General features: G+C 40.5%; 1 protein-coding gene across 6 annotated transcripts in view; it reads left to right on the top strand.

The window, feature by feature from the left end:
- The window catches only part of dlg2 (discs, large homolog 2 (Drosophila)), an 823,880-nt gene that overhangs the window by 741,721 nt on the left and 65,113 nt on the right, over positions 1-17,046 (top strand). For all 6 annotated transcript variants that reach the window (XM_072263309.1, XM_072263307.1, XM_072263311.1 and 3 more), the window contains one exon: positions 5,097-5,172. In XM_072263309.1, the coding sequence (XP_072119410.1) occupies positions 5,097-5,172 (76 nt within the window). The remainder of the gene's footprint in view (positions 1-5,096; positions 5,173-17,046) is intronic.

The raw sequence follows: 17,046 nt of genomic DNA, 5'->3' as shown, positions 1-17,046 counted from the left end.
TCAACGTCTCTCGGAAGTCCCATCATCTCACGCAGACGGTAGAAGGAAGAAAAATTCTCTCTGCCATGAGCTTCCAGCGCCACAGACTTGCCGATGCAGCATCCTGGAAGCACCGACCACAGTCCGACTCCGAGTCCGTCCAAAAACTTGGAGCCTCCGACACTGAGCACCATCTCTGCCAAGCGCTTCGACCCCGACCCCGGCCCCGGCAACAGGCAATAGGCAAAGCTGAAGATTTGGGGCCTTCTCCTCTGGAGATTCTCGATCACACAGTAGCAGCGGCAGTGAAGCAGGCATTTCAGAAGTTTCTCCAGATGTTCCTCCGTGCTTCTCACGGCTGTCTCCATCAAATCAGGATTGTGCACGGTACCTACTTAACACATGTCGGTATCATTTCGGAGCAGCCGCATGCGGCCATCTTCTCCTCCCCTCCTAGTTAGAGTTTATGCTTTGGCAAAGTTTTCAGCATTTGATTATGTACAGAAACAAAAAGTAAAGTATTTAATGATTGAGGGTCTAGTTCATCACAGCAACTTGTCCTTCAGAATAATAAAGTAGAAATTAGTGTGAATAACATGGTATTACATAAGTTTCAGTTTAAATGAAGATGAAAACCTATCAAGCCCGGATCTGTACATCTTGCCTGATTTTTCTTTCCCTAGTAAAAGCCAGTTGATCAATCATGCAACAGAGTAACCATTAATAATTGCTATCCCCATCCATCTGAATACCAAGATTTCACTAAGTTCCTATGACCAAGCATAAACCAGCTAGTTAGAAACTTCCTACCTTTCATGAACTTCTGTCTCAATGTCCTCTTCATCATGAAGGCTGATTACATTTCTGCAATGAACCAATTTTGCTGTAACTTGGCCCATCTGTAGCTGAAATCCATGTCCTTAATTTTGCTACTTCTATAATTGCCTGTTCCAGGTTATCCACCCATTTACGATTCTCCAATAACTTGAGAATTCACAACTCTGTTATGACATTTTGCCTCTTTATTTCCATAATTTCCCACCTGACAACCCTAATAGAACAGTACTATTGTGGATCACCAACTTCCTATGCCCACCATTATCATCAGTAATTTAACTGTCAATGCCTGAAACATTTACTCTCTATCATTAAACCTCCGAATTTGTCTGCTACCATAATCTTTATCCAAATATATTGCAAATACCTGATTTCCAAAGGTGAGGTGAGAGTTTCTGTCCTCGATATCAAAGAAGCTTTGGACCAATTAAGTATTCGAGGAGCTCTGGTAAAAATGAAATCAATGGGCATCAAGAGCAAAGCACTCCAAAGGTTGTACAAAGAAGATGTTTGTACTTGTTGGAGGTCAATCATCTCATTTCTAGAACATCATTGTTGAAGTTCCTCAGGTCACCATCTTGGTTCTTCATAAGTAATTCTTCCCCCCCCCCCCCACAGACACACTTTCTATGGCATGATACAGAGGTGGGAATGTTTGCTGATGACACAAACTGGGGCAAAGCAGCCTTCCTCACCCATTCCCCCCAACTACCACCACGACTTAATTGGCATTATGTCCGCCAGACCAAATATTTATTCTCTGCACCATCAGTGCTCAGCAGCTGCAGTTGTTCACTGAGGCTACTCCAAGTGCATCTCTCAAATCTACAGCCTCCACTGCCAAGATGGACAAGGGCAGCAGATATTTGGGAAAACCACCACCTGCAAGATTCCCTCCAATCTCACATCATCCTGATTTAGAAATATGCAATAGTTCCTTCACTGTGGAGGAGGGGCTGGGTTCCATGGTGTGTCGAGCTGTGACTATAATTCTCTGCAGTTTCTTGAGGTAATGGGCAGAGCAGTTGTCATGCCAAGCCGTGATGAATCAGAAAGAATGCTTTCTGTGGTGCATCAATAAAAATTGATGAAGGTCCACAGGGACATACCAAATTTTTTTAGCCTTCTGAAGAAGTAGAGGCAATAATGAGCTTTCTTGGCCATGGCATCTACATGGTTGGATGTAACTACTTACTGAATAACATTGTGGTGGTATCGTCATGGGAATTTCAGTGGTCCCTGAAAATGGCTTACAATTACCTTCTCAATCAATTACCAATGAGCTCCAAATGCAAGGCTCAGACCCCAAAAAAATAAATACAGCAAGAGTCTATTCAAACAAACAGTAAATTGGTGCTGACAGATCCATATCCTGTCCTGTGTACTGGGTTAAAGTGTTTGTTTTTAACTTATCCTTCCTTAAATAAAATCTTCCCAGCCACTATATTACACTAAACTATATCACCAGGCTCTGAGACCTGAGACCTAATACCTCCCTTTGCAACTAGATCCTCAACTTTCTGACCATTAGACCACAAGCAGTAACAATATGCTGTGTCTGCCATGATTACTGTGAACACTGGTGTTCCACAAGGCTGCATCCGCAGTCCTCTACTCTACTTCCTGTGCACTCATAACTGCAAGCCCAGATTCTGCTTTAACTCATCTACAAGTGTGCGGATGATACCACCATAACAGGCCATATCTCAAACAATGATGAACTGGCATACAAGAAGAAGATAGTTTCATGACACAACTTTTCCTTGAATGTTGGCAAAACAAAAGAGATGGTCAATAACTTCAGGAAGATGAGTGGTGAACATGCTCAAGTCTTCATCAGGGTTGCTGAGGTTGAGAGGGCTGAAAACTTCAAGTTTCTAGGAATGAGCTTCACCAATCACGTGGATGCCATGGCTAAGAAAGCCCACCCATGCCTTTACTTCCACAGGAAGCTTAAAAAAATTGGTATGTCCCCGTCAACCCCCAATAGTTGTTATTGATGCACCACAGAAAGCATACTTTCTGATGCATCACAGTTTGGTATGACTACTACCCTGCCATTTCCACAAGAAACTAGAGAATTGTGAAGACATCACAGAAACTAGCCTCCACTCTATGGACTCTGCCTATACATCTCACTGCCTTAATAGAACAGCCAGCATAATCCAAGACCTCACCCACCTATGCATTCTCTCTTCTCCTTTCTCCTACAGGGCTGATGGACCACCAAGCTCATGGACAGCTCTACTTACAATTATAAGACTATTGAATGGTTTCCTAATTTGATAGGTGGACTCTTGACCTCTACCTCTTTATGATATTGCAATTTATTGTCTACCAGCACTGCACTTTCTCTGTAGCTGTTGCACTTTATTGCATTCTGTTGTTGCTTGACTTTGTACAACCTCAAACCATTCTGTAAAGATTTGATCTGTGTGGACAGCTTGCAAGACAAGCTTTTTGCTGTACCTTGACACATGTGAAAATAATGAACCAATTCCAATTCCAATGTTCAGAGGCATATTCCTATGTATATTTTAATTAAGCATTGTTCACATATATGAGAAGCAATTTCAATGTTCTGAATCTGAGATTAATGAAGTACTAATATATCAAAAGTACTTAATAAAACCATTATGTTTCCAGTGCCAGCCAGTGATTTATGCCCAAGATCTGGTTTTTGATACAAAAGGATCTTTAGAAGTCTTTTCACATTCAGCAACAATGGTGGATGTATAAGTTAGGATTCTGAACAAAAAAAAAGCTGAGGCTTGTGGAACTGTGAATGATTTCACTTTTCACAACAGCATGGCTGAGTAGAGAGTAGTTAATTGTTCAGAAATATGCACATTAGGTCATTGCATTGCTGAACAGGTTATATAATAAGTATCCGTGAACAAGGTAGAACATGGTTCTTATCACTCTTTCAATCTGTAGTGATGCTTGTTCTTTGATCTTTGATCTTGTTAGTTTGTTAATGACAAGATATCTTCAGTGTTTTTTTATTTTCTCCTCCTCTTTTGATTTCTGGCCTCTTATCTCTTCTCCTCACCTGCTTATCACCTCCCTCTTGTGAGCCTCTTTCATCCCTTTCACTGATGGTCTACTTTCCTCTCATATTAGATTCCTTCTTCTCCAGCCCTTTACTTTCCCCACCCACCTGGCTTCATCTATCACCTTCAAGCTTGTTCTCCTTCTCTTCCCTTCACCTTTTTATTCTAGCATCTTCCCTCATCCTTTCCAGTCCTGAAGAAGGATCTTGACCTGAAATGTCAACCTTTTATTCATTTCCACAGAAGCTGCCTGACCAGTTGAGTTCCTCCAACATTTTGTGTTTGTTGCTCTGGATGTGCAGCATCTGTGGGTTCTTTTCTGTTTATCTTCAAAGGTTACTGATTCTACTCATCTTGCTCTTTGAAAGTGGCAAGCAATTAGTGCTCTACTCTTTCCCTACAGCACTGCATATGTTTCATCCTTATGTATGTTTTCAATTCTTTTGAAATTTTCCTTTGAATTGATTTTCACCACCATTCAGGCAATGTTTTTCAAATTATCACATCTTGCTATGCGTAGGAGAAAGAATACCCCTACCCCTACCCCTAAATCAAGGAATTTCATAAAAGGAATATTAACACCAACTTAAGGACACCAGTGAAATAGGGAAAGCAATTCTTAACTTCTCACTCTTTAAGTTACTTTAAAACATAAAATAATTTCTTTCTCAAAAAATGTTGTTCCATATTTTATCCTGACACTTCCATGAAATAACCTGGGACAGTTTACATTGACCATGCCTTTTGTCATTTTCAGTAACAGTAATAGCATGACTCATGATTCTTCACATTTTTGTTCTTCCAGCTAAAGGATTCAATGCTGAGAAGGATTCAACAATTCTAGATTTTTCGATAAAATATTCATTATTTCTGATCTTTGAGATTTCCCCAGAGGATCATTATCTTTAGGAAGGTCAAGTGCTCAGAGCATTCTGAATATAACTTTATAAATGATTAAAGTATTTTCTTTGATCATAATCAAATTTACTTGAAATGCCTGACAGTACTTGATTAGCCTTAAAGTTTAATTTACATTATCTGACATGATGACTCTTTATGCTAAGTGATGGGTTAGGGTGTTAAATATCATTTGGCAGATGACGTAAGATTGTAAATTAATTTTTTTAACTATGTAAGAATTGTAACAATCAAGCTACATATTGCATTTGCTGTAAAAGTGATTTCAAAAATGTTATTATATTCTGATTCATCCTTGTGTATCTACAGAGTTGATAGAAAAGAACGATCTAGACTTAAAACCGTGAAATTCAATGCCAACCCTGGAGTGATTGATTCCAAAGCGGTAAGTGAAAATAATAATGATGTGTGGAGTATCCTTTTCTTGTGTACAAAATGAAAAAGTTCCTGAAGCTCATATTATAAACAAATGCGACATGCTTAGAGAAGAGACATTTGGTTTTGGTAAGGTTGAAAGTTCTAAAGAACTACAGTAACATGCATTCATTTTATCTTTATGGTTATCACAATTTATGTACAGAATTGAGTTCACACAGAGCAAACAAAAATATGTATAAATGGTTTTTTATCTTTGGCTGCTTGGAATGCTGTGTGCATGCACATATTTACTGTTCCATGCATTATCAAACCACTTTACAAAGCAAATAAGATTAACATTCATAAACATGTACAATTTGATTTTATTATATTCCAACTGTGAAAACACAGTGCTTACAAGTATATTGTGTGAGGAGTATGGTACTTAAGATTCAATAGACGATCCTTGACAAGGACGATTGGAGGAGTAAAAGTTTTACAAGAGTCTTTGATGAAGATATTCTATCTGACAACTTTGAGTAACCTTGTGGGTGATTAAATTGTGTTGATCAATTGTAAGTCTATGTATGACATAGTATGCTCAAAACTCCTGTTCTGCAAATGCTATGGAGTATTTCAGAAGTTAGATTTTTGTGATGAGGTATGGTTCATCACAGTCTATTGAACTGGCATTAATTAATTGTAGTTAATTATTGAGAATTAGCAAATTATAAATTTGTATTTAAAACCCCCTTAGCCACAGGTGGGGTGCCGAAAGATTGGAGGATAGCTAATGTTGTTCCTTTGTTTAAGAAATGCCCTCAGAATAAGCCACAAATTACAGGGCAGAGAACGTGACATCAGTAGTGATAAGTTATTGGAAGCTATTCTAAGGAAACGAATATATAAGTACTTGTGTAAGTACTTCCACTGATTAGGGACAGTGAACATGTCTTTGTGTGTTGTAGATTATGTCTAAACAACCTTATAGAGTTTGCTGAGGAAAATTGATGGAGGAAAGGCAATGAATGTTGTCTACATAGACTTTAGGAAAGCCTTTGACAAGATCCCACGGCAGGTTGGTCAAGAAGGTTCATTGATTTATTATTAGTGATGAGATAGTAAATTGGATTAGACACTGGCTTCATGTGAGAATTCAGAGAGTGGAAAGAGATAATTGCCTCTCTAATTGGAGGCCTATGTGCTGCAAAGATCAGTGTAGATTTGAATGCTGCTTGTCTTCTATATCAACAATCTAGATGATAATGTTGTAAAGTGGATCAGCACATATGTGGATGACAACAAAATTGGGGATGTAATGGTCAAATGAAGCTTGCAGCAGCATCTGGACCAGCTGGAAAAATGGACTGAAAAGCAGCAGATGGAACTTAATGCAGACAAGTGTGAGGTGCTGCACTTTGAGAGGACCAACTAGGGTAGGTCTTACACAGTGAATGGTAGTATACTGAGGAGGGCAGGAGAATGGAGAAATCTGGAAATACAAATCCATAATTCCTTGAAAATGGAGTCACAGGTAGATAGGGTCATAAAGAAAGTTTTTGACATATTGGCCTTTATAAAGTAGTAGTAAGTTGAAGTTGAATATGATGTTGGTGAGGCCTAATTTTGGAGTATTGTGAACAGTTCTGGTCACCTACCTACAGGAAATATATCAATCAGTTTGAAAGAATACAGAGAAAATTGACAAAGGTTTTGCCAGGACTTGAGGACTTCAGTTATAGGGAAAGGTTAAATAGCTTAGGCCTTTATTCCCTAGAGGGTACAAGAATGAAGGGAGATTTTATTGAAGTACACAAAATTATGAGGGATATAGACAGGGTAATTGGAAGCAGGCTTTTTCCACTGAGGTTAGGTGAGACAAGAACTTTAGGTCATAGGTTAAGGGTGAAATGTGAAATGTTTAAGGGGAACATGAGGGGAAACTTCTTCACTCAGAGGGTGGTGTGAGTGTGGAACAAGCTGCTAACAGAAGTGATTGATGTGTGTTTGATTTCAGCGTTTGAGAGAAATTTGTAAAAGTACATGAATGGGAGGGGGCTATGGTCCGGATGCAGGTCGACAGGACTAAGCAAAATATTAGTTTAGCAGAGACTAGATGGGCTGAAGGGCCTGTTTCTGTGCTGTAGTGTTCTATGACTCTATGTATTAATTTTCATGAGATGAAGGTTAAATGATGTTTTAAAAGATACCCAGTTGCCTCTGAATTGTTTAAATCTTATTTGCTGAGGCCACCAGTTTCACAGGGAAATACCAGGGTCAAACCATTGTAATGGAAGTAAGCAACACACATCAAAGTTGCTGGTGAACGCAACAGGCTAGGCAGCATCTCTAGGAAGAGGTACAATCGACGTTTCAGGCCGAGACCCTTCGTCAGGACTAACCTGTTGTTTGTAATGGAAGTAATTTTTTTTTAAATATGCACCTAGGATTTATTGAGCGATGGACACCATTTCACCTCTTACCATGCTCCAATCCTAATCAGAGTTTACGAGAATTCCCTGGTGTTAGACAAGAAATTTACAATTAGATCCTGGTTTGACAAAGATTCAAAGACCGATTATTTTCAGAGGGGATTGTGAGCCTGTAGATTAGAAGACAGAGAGGAAGTTGTTACCTTTTTCTTGAATTATTTTATTTTAGTTCAATATTTTTAAGTATTTAAAATTAGTTAATGTTTAAATTTACTATTTAAGTTTTAGAAAGATAATACATTTTACATTTTATTCATGTTTAAATGTCTCAAAATGTTAAAGGCATTTTAAAAAAACTTTAAGTAAATTTCAGTTTGACATGAGACACAGTTCCACCTCCATCTTAGTCTTCTATCAAAGACTTTTCTATCCAAATTAAGGGTGCAGTGGGTCAATGAGATCGGCCCTTCACATCCAGACCAACTGAGAGTAGCTGGACAGGATTTCTGATAGCAACCTCAGATAGTACAATTCCAGGAGGATCCAGCCTCCTGAGTATTACATAACATGAAAAGGTATTGCATGTTATGAAATTTAGCATAACTAGTTGCTCCCTCAAAACATTTGCTTATTTTGAGGAAGCAACTAAAAATATAATATTTTAGAAAGTTTAGAAACTTATTACATTATACCCTCTAAGGCAAGGGTTCCCAACCTCGTTAATGGTAGGGGTCTATGGCATAAAAAAGGTTGAGAACCCCTCATCTAAGGGGAAACAGGATGCATTTGATATTCTTTCCATTAACATTTGTTTATTAATTATCTCTTTTTGTTAGTTAAGCACTTAACATTTGGCTTTCTCTAGCCGTTGCAGGAAGATGTAAGCTGCATTCATCTGCATTGGTATGAAAGTCTAAAACTTAGTGAAACTTGGGAACAATTTGTTGTAGGATATTTCAAACATAAGTGCAGACGTACAGTTTTACTTAAACACTAACAAGATTTTGAAATGACTGGAGGAAAAGTTTGGAAAGTAGACAAAGTAAATAAATATTTCATATCAATGTTTTTCCAATCAGTATTTATAATAATGTTCCCCAAATCAACTGCAGGCAGATTGTTTACTTCTTAGTTCTGCCTGGCCTAGTACAATTGAATCAATTACTATTAAATGAAGTGAACTGCATTTAAAAGTACATATTTTTCCTCACAAGCTTTTCTTGCTGGTTTTTAGATTTCTACATTTTTCCTGAAGGTATTGACTGAGAATTTCTACCTCAGATGAAAAGACATGCCAAAATAGGAACAATGTTAGCAACGATGCTAGTTTCATTCTGAGGATTAGGAGTGTAATTTTCATGTACCTGACGTGCAAGGCATTGTTGATATAAAGACCATGATTCCCATCCACCAAGCAGTTAGTGTGTTAACATAGATTAAACATGTGTTACTTCAAGAGTCATGCGCAAAATGTAAAGACAATCAGCAATGATCCACCATGGCTGAGCTCTTAAAGTGATAATATTCAACTGGAACCAGTGCTGAAAATAGTGGGGAAACTTTTGGTGACCTCATATTAATGATTCCACAATGGACATGGGAATTGGTACATTGTCCATTGTTGGGGCAGACTCAGAGAAAGGTTGAAGCAGCTGTGAACCAGCACCAAAGGTGGTCAAAGGATTCTGCTGTGAAATGCTAAGAATGTGCATTGATGATTCCACTGTAGCTTCATTGGTACAACCTTTCTCCTAGCAATGGTGCAGTGAAAATCTTTTAAGGAACCCTTACACATCCCTCCTTCTTTCTACTAAGGCTTGTTCTCTTGGTAGAACTCTACTTGTTTTGTAATTGCATATCCAGACTCCAGTTCACAGCAACAATATGCATTGCACATTGACTGTTGTCATTACTCTGCCAAAAACACTTGTATATTTTGTGTACAGAAGCGCACAATTGAAAGTGCTGTTGGTATTTGTGACTAACTTTACACTATTTTACTACATACTGCTCAGATAAATTTGAGATGTTGTGGTGCCTCTCTAGTTTATTGTTTCAGTGACCATTATTTGATATATATAAGCATATACTGTATATGGGACTGTCACCAGTCCACTTAACTTGGAGGAGTGTCACTGCGGAAATTAACCTTGCAATGAGCTAACATGTATATCAGAACGATTCTTCTTCCAAAATCAGGATGTATTAGAACAATTTGTGTCCTCCATTGCGAATGACAATTGGAAGTAAATCATCAAGTTCCTTCTGCTACAACATTTCTTTCAGAGTCTTTTAAGCTTTCTTTTTTTAACCTACTCCACTACCTGTCTTCCTGTCATCGACAAACTTGGCAATAGGAGCATTGTTGCATTGAGAGATATTGTGAAAAGAAGGGTCCACACATGGATATGTAGTGTGACATTTTCAATTTTTCAGTTTGGAGCGGGCAGCGGAGTGAGAGGATAGCAGAGTCATCGGGCTTTTGCTCAAACGGGGCTTCGGCGAAGAAGAGTCAAGGTGAAGAACTGATTCACAGAGATTCACAGATAACAGCCTTCGACTTCCCCTTCTCCCGTCGTCCTTTTCCGCTAACATGCGTTGCTCTGTCATGGCAGGAGAACTCAGACCCGTGCTGTGCTCCTCCTGTGCCATGTGGGAACTCAGGGAGGCTGAGTGTCTCTGAAGTCCACGTGTGCAGCAAGTGTGTCCAGCTGCAGCTCCTGATAGACCACATGACGACACTGGAGCTGCGCATGGACTCACTTTGGAGCATCCGAGATGCTGAGAATGTTGTGGACAGCACATTTCGTGAGTTGGTCACACCACAGTTTAAAAATCTAAGGAAAGATGGGGAATGGGTGACCAACAGGAAGAGCAGTAGCAGGAAGGTAGTACAGGAGTCTCCTGCTGTCATCTCCCTCCAAAACAGATATACCACTTTGGAGTCTGTTGGGGGAGATGGCTCAGCAGTAGCCAGGATCATGGCACCGTGGGTGGCTCTGCTGCACATGAGGGCAAGAAAAAGAGTGGCAGAGCTGTTGTGGTAGGGGATTCCATGGTAAGGGGAATAGACAGGAGCTTCTGTGGCTGCAAATGGGATTCCCGTATGGTGTGTTGCCTCCCGGGTGCAAGGGTCAGAGATGTCTCGGAGAGGCTGCAGGGCATTCTGAAAGGGGAGGGTGAGCAGCCAGCTGTCGTGGTGCATGTAGGTATTAACGATACAGGAAGAAAGCAGGATGAAGTTCTACAAGCTGAATTTTGGGAGCTAGGAGATAAATTAAAGAGTAGGACCTCAAAGGTAATAATCTCAGGATTATTACCGGTGCCACGTGCCAGCCAGAGTTGGAACAGCAGGATAGCTAGAATGAATATGTGACTTTAGCGGTGGTGCAGGAGGGAGGGTTTCAGATTCTTGGGGCATTGGAACCGCTTCTGGGGAAGGTGGGACCAGTACCATCCGGATGGTCTACATCTGGGCAGGGCCGAGATCAATGCCTTAGGGAGATTGTTTGCTAGTGCTGTTGGGGAGGTTTTAAACTAATATGGCAGGGGGATGGGAACCCACACAGAAAAGAAGAGGGAAGTGATGCAGAGACCAAAGCTAGAGTTAGTGAAGGAAAAAGTAAGAGTAGAGTGCATAGAAGTAAAAAGCAAAAATCGCATAGGTCACTAGATTCGAAAGGGACAATGAGTATAAGGGCACTTTATCTAAATGCCCATAGTATTAAAAACAAGGTTAGTGAACTAGTGGCACAGATCAGTACCAAGGCATATAATTTAGTGGCCATTACAGAAACCTGGTTCAAGGTGGAGATGACTGGGAATGAAATATCCCAGGGTATCAGGTAATACGGAAAGATAAGCAGGAAGGCAAAGGAGGTGGGGTGGCACTCTTAATTAAGGATGAGATCAGGGCGATTGTGAGAGATGATATAAGATCAACGGAGCAGAGTGTTGAGTCCGTCTGGGTAGAGATTAAGAATAGTAAAGGGAAAAAAAATCACTGGTGGGAGTTGCCTATAGGTCACCTAATAAAAATATTGCAGTGGCAGAGGCGATTAACCAAGAAATAACTGAGGCTCGTAAGAACGGAACAGCAGTTGTCATGGGGGATTTTAACTTCCACATAGATTAGGTGAATCAGGTTGGTCAAGGAAGTCTTGAGGAGGACTTCATAGAATGCATTCATGATGGCTTTCTTGAGCAGCATGTTAGTGAACTTACAAGGGAAAATGCTACCTTAGATCTAGTCCTGTGCAATGAGACAGGTAAAATTAACGATCTTGTAGTCAGGGATCCTCTTGGAAAGAGTGATCATAGTATGACTGAATTTCGCATACAGATGGAGGATGAAATAATTAGATCTAAAACTAGTGCATTATGCTTGAACAAGGGAGACTACAACAGGATGAGGGAGGAGTTGGCTAATGTGGATTGGGAGCACAGGCTATTTGGTAGGACAATTGAGGAACAGTGGAATACTTTCAAAGAGGTTTTTCACAGTGCTCAACAAAAGTATATTCCAGTCAAAAGTAATGACAGTAAGTGTGAGGAGAGCCAGCCTTGGATAACTAAGGAACTAGAAGACAGTATCAAATTAAAAGCTCACGTGTACAAAGTTCCAAAGAGTAGTGGGAGACTGGAGGATTGGGAAAGCTTTAAAAAGCAACAAAGAACAACAAAACAAGAAATAAGGAACGGGAAGATAGAGTAATGAAAGTAAATTAGCACAAAATATAAAAACGGATAGCAAAAGTTTTCATAAATATTTCAAGTGGAAGAGGGTGGCTAAAGTCAATGTAGGACCCTTGGAAGATGAGAAGGGGAAATTGATATTGGGTGATAAGGAAATGGCTGAGGCATTGAACTATTATTTTGTGTCAGTCTTCGCATTGGAGGACACGTCTAATATGCCAAAGAATGATGTTATGGACAAAATGGAAGGTGAGGATCTCGATAAAATTACTGTCACTAAAGAGATAGGGATGAGAAGACTAGAGGGCCTGAAGGTAGATAAGTCCCCTCGTCCTGATGGGATGCATCCCAGGGTGCTGAGGGAATTGGCGGAGGTTATAGTAGACACATTGGTAATCATTTACTAAAATTCTCTGGACTCTGGGCAGGTCCCGGCAGATTGGAAGACAGCAAATGTCACGCCACTTATTAAAAAAGGATGTCAGCAAAAGACAGGCGACTATAGGTCAGTTAGCTTAACATCTGTAGTCGGGAAAATGCTTGAAGCTGTCATTAAGGAAGAAATAGTGAAACATTTAGAAAGGAGTAGTTCCATTTGACAGATGCAGCATGGAATCAGAAAGGGCAGGTCCTGTTTGACAAACTTACTGCAGTTCTTTGAGGACATCATGAGTGCAGTGAATAAAGGGGAACAGGTGGATGTCATATACATGGATTTCCAGAAGGCGTTTGATAAGGTGTCGCACAAGAGACCTATAAATAAGATACAGATGCATGGAATTGGAGGAAGTGTAATGGCATGGATAGTGGATTAGTTAACCAATAGAAGGCAGAGAGTTGGTATAAATGGGTGTTTTTCCAGTTGGCAGTCAGTGGTGAGTGGGGTGCTGCAGGGGTTAGTGCTGGGCCCGCAGCTGTTTACCATTTACACTGATGATTTGGAAGCGAGGACTGAGTGTACTCTAGCAAAATTTGCTGATGACACTAAACTGAGTGGAAAAGTAAATTGTACAGAGGATGTGGAGAGTCTGCAGAGGGATATAGATAGGTTAAGTGAGTGGGCCAAGGTTTGGCAGATGAAATACAACGTTGGTAAATGCGAGATCATCCACTTTGGAAGGAATAATAGAACAGCAGATTATTATTTAAATGGTGAAAGATTGCAGCATGTTGTTGTGCAGAGGGACTTGGGAGTGCTTGTGCATGAATCGCAAAAAGTTGGCTTGTGGGTACAACAGGTTATTAAGAAGTCAAACGGAATGTTGGCCTTCATTGCTAGAGGTATTGAATTCAAGAGCAGGGAGGTCATGCTGCAACTATACAGGGTACTGGTGAGGCCGCACCTGGAGTACTGTGTGCAGTTCTGGTCTCTACTTGAGGACAGATATACTGGCTTTGGAGGCAGTGCAGAGGAGGTTCACCAGGTTGATTGCAGGGATGAAGGGGTTAACCTATGAGGAGTGAGTGAGTCGTCTGGGGCTATACTCTCTGGAATTCAGAAGAATGAGAGGAGATCTTATAGAAACATACAAAATTTTGAAAGGGATAGATAAGATAGAAGTAGGAAATTTGTTTCTGTGGATAGGTGAGACTAGAACTAGGGGACATTGCCTCAAGATTCAGGGGAGAAGATTCAGGCCGGAGATGAGGAGAAACTGTTCTTCCCTGAGAGTGGTGAATCTGTGGAATTCTCTGCCCAGGGAAGCAGTTGAGGCTTCTTCACTAAATATATTTAAGATACAGTTAGATAGATTTTTACATAGTAGAGGAATTAAGGGTTATAGGGAAAAGGCAGGTAGATGGAGCAGAGTTTACAGACAGATCAGCCATGATTTTATTGAATGGTGGGGCAGGCTTTTTGGGCCGGATGGCTTACTCCTGCTCCTATTTCTTATGTTCTTATGTTCTTATGTTCTTATTTCTGTTTTTTAAGCGTATCTATCAGCACAGTTATAGAAATGGAAACAGTCCAAAGCAGTCACGATTTTCATTGAGGTAACATTCCACAGATCACTCCAAATTGTATGATTATTAATTATGACAAAAAATTTCCTCATCAAGTTTCAGAACTGACGCTGCTAAACAAGTTACTTTACATGCAGCCAGCCAAGGATCCTGATTATAGTTTTTTGGTCTAGTGTTGCCATGTTTTCCTTCCTCTGGATGTGGAGAAATAGAGGATTTTCATACAACACCATGACTTCCTTGTGTGACGAAAGAGGGCTACAAAAGCACACATAGACTAAGATGTTAACTGTCCTGTGCTAGCACCAGTGGGATCAACGGTTGATCTGCCACCTGTCTTCAGGAGAGAGAGATAAGTAAGACAATGGAGCAGCATTTGGAAATGTTAATGAAGAGACGAGAGAGTTTAACGGAAGGAGACACCGGTCTGAGTATTGTCAAGACCGGCTCCTTTTGAACCCTGAACTGTTTGAAGTGTGATGGACAGGCGATACCCCAGCAGGGGGATAAAAAGGGGCAGGTTCGCAAAGACACCACACACGACACCATGAGGTAACGAGACCCTGGAAGCGGTGCGCCCCCACAAGTTGGTGGGTGTTTTGGAGGGTTAGTCGCGGGACCAGCCATAGACGCACAGGGTGGAAAGATACAGTCAGCGGGAACCTGGTGTGTGTCCGCCCTTGCCTGGGTGCCGGGTTCACCGCTGAAGAACGATCGTGTCTGGAACGGAGAGGTCACAGTCGGTGACCTCAGAAGACATTACAAAGGGCTCGCCCGAAAGCTAACTGCAAGGAATATCGAAGGTCTGTTTGGAATCCGATTTGCATATTCATTCGTTCTCTCTCTCTCTCCAACAGCACGACGGCGGTTACTGCAAACTGAACTAAACTGAACTCTGTCACTTGTGATTGATCATCTTACCCCTAGACTGCGATAGAGCTTGATTGACCCTATTATCCTAGTTCTGTGTACATGTGTGTTTATTCATTGCTAACCTGTTGCATTTATATCCTTACTGTTAGCGTACTGTGTTGCTTATTTCTTTAATAAAACTTTCTTAGTTCCAGTAATCCAGACTCCAACTGAGTGGTCCATTTCTGCTGGTTTGGCAACCCAGTTACGGGGTACGTAACACTTGGAACAGGCATTAAGTTTTACTTACAGGAAAAAAACTGCAGTTGTATAAATACTGCAGCCATGACACACCAGGGGTGGATGGAGTGTACATTTAAGTTGGTGGATAGGGTTTCAATTAAGTGGGTCTTTTTATTTATTGATATTATAATACCTCCAGAGCCTTATTAAAGCTGCTTTCACCAAGGCAAATGGAGAGTATCCCATCATGTTCCTAACATACTTTACAAATAGCTGAAAGGTTTCAAAGAGTCAGGAGGTAAGTCACATGCAATGGTCTCTGACATGCTTCTGATTTAAGTTCTAGTCAATGAACATGAAAAACAGTAATAACTGGAAGCTAGGTGATTGTATACAATTCAAGGTTACTGGGAATTACGTCTGCACTTTCCACTATATAATTACCTTCAATAAACAAGGTTACATTTGAAAAAGATAAAGCACTTTAGATAAAGCATTAAAAATGAGATTTCCTTAACTGTCTTACTGCAAACTACTCTCTTAGTAACTTGGACAAGGAAGTTACCTGCTTGATATAATTAACATTACTCTTAGTATATTTTAAAGTACATGTTGTTTTCTCCATTTGTTTCTCTTTTTGATAATACCACTAGGTTGGGGGTTCCCAACCTGGGGCCATGGCATAAAAACGGTTGGAACCCCTGAAATAGATTAATATGCCACATCCCCAGTGATGTTTTACCAGTCTTTAGCACCATTGATTACTTAAATATACATACGGAATCCTGGCAATGTTCTATTTCCACTGATGGTTCATTCAAAATTGGCTTGGAGGTAGGAAGCAGAAGGTGGTGGTTGAAAGCTGTTTCTTGGAATGGAGGCTGGTGACTACTGGTGTGCTGCAGCAGTCAGTGTTGAGATCTTTGTTGTTCAATACTTATATAAATAATTTTAATGCAACTGAAAAAGGCTTGATCAGTAAGTTTGTGGATGACATAAAGTTATGACGTGATATTGACAATGAAGGAGGTTATTATAAATTACAGGGGCATCTTGATCAGCTGGGATAGTATGTTGAGGAGTAGCAAATGGATTTCAATACAGATTAGTGTGAGCTGATGCAGGTGGGGAAGTCAGACTGGTTTAAGACGTACTATGAATGGTAGAGAACTAGGGTAATGGAACAGAGGAACCTAGGAGTACAAGTGCATGCTGGCTCATTGAAAGTGTTTGAGGTAACTTAAAAATAAAAAATAAGTTTAACAATAAGTCTAACAGAAGGGGGTCATCACTTCCCTGGATATAGGTTGACTCATTATAGAGCCTAATGGCAGAGGGTAGGAATGACCTCATATAGCGCTCTTTGGAACAGCCCAGTTGTCTTGTCTATTACTAAAAGTGCTTCTCTGTTCAGCCAAGGTGACATGCAGAGGGTGAGAAACATTGTCCAGAACTGCCAAGATTTTCCGTAGGGTCCTTTGTTCTACCACAGCTGCTAGTGTGTCCAGTTTGACGCCAATATCAGAGCCAGCCTTTCTAATCAGTCTATTGAGCTTGCTGGCATCACCCATGTTGATGCCATTGTCCCAGCACACCACCATATAGAAGATGGTACTGGTGACAGCAGACTGGTAGAACATGTGAAGGAGAGGTCTCAATCTCCTCAGGAAGTAGAGGCGATTCTGATCCTTCTTGTACACAGCCACTGTGTTGGT

Source organism: Mobula birostris, chromosome 7 (assembly GCF_030028105.1).
Source record: "Mobula birostris isolate sMobBir1 chromosome 7, sMobBir1.hap1, whole genome shotgun sequence".
In the NCBI taxonomy this organism is placed as follows: domain Eukaryota; kingdom Metazoa; phylum Chordata; class Chondrichthyes; order Myliobatiformes; family Myliobatidae; genus Mobula; species Mobula birostris.
The sequence above is the reverse complement of the archived record's forward strand: the minus strand, read 5'-3'. Positions and strand labels throughout refer to the sequence as shown.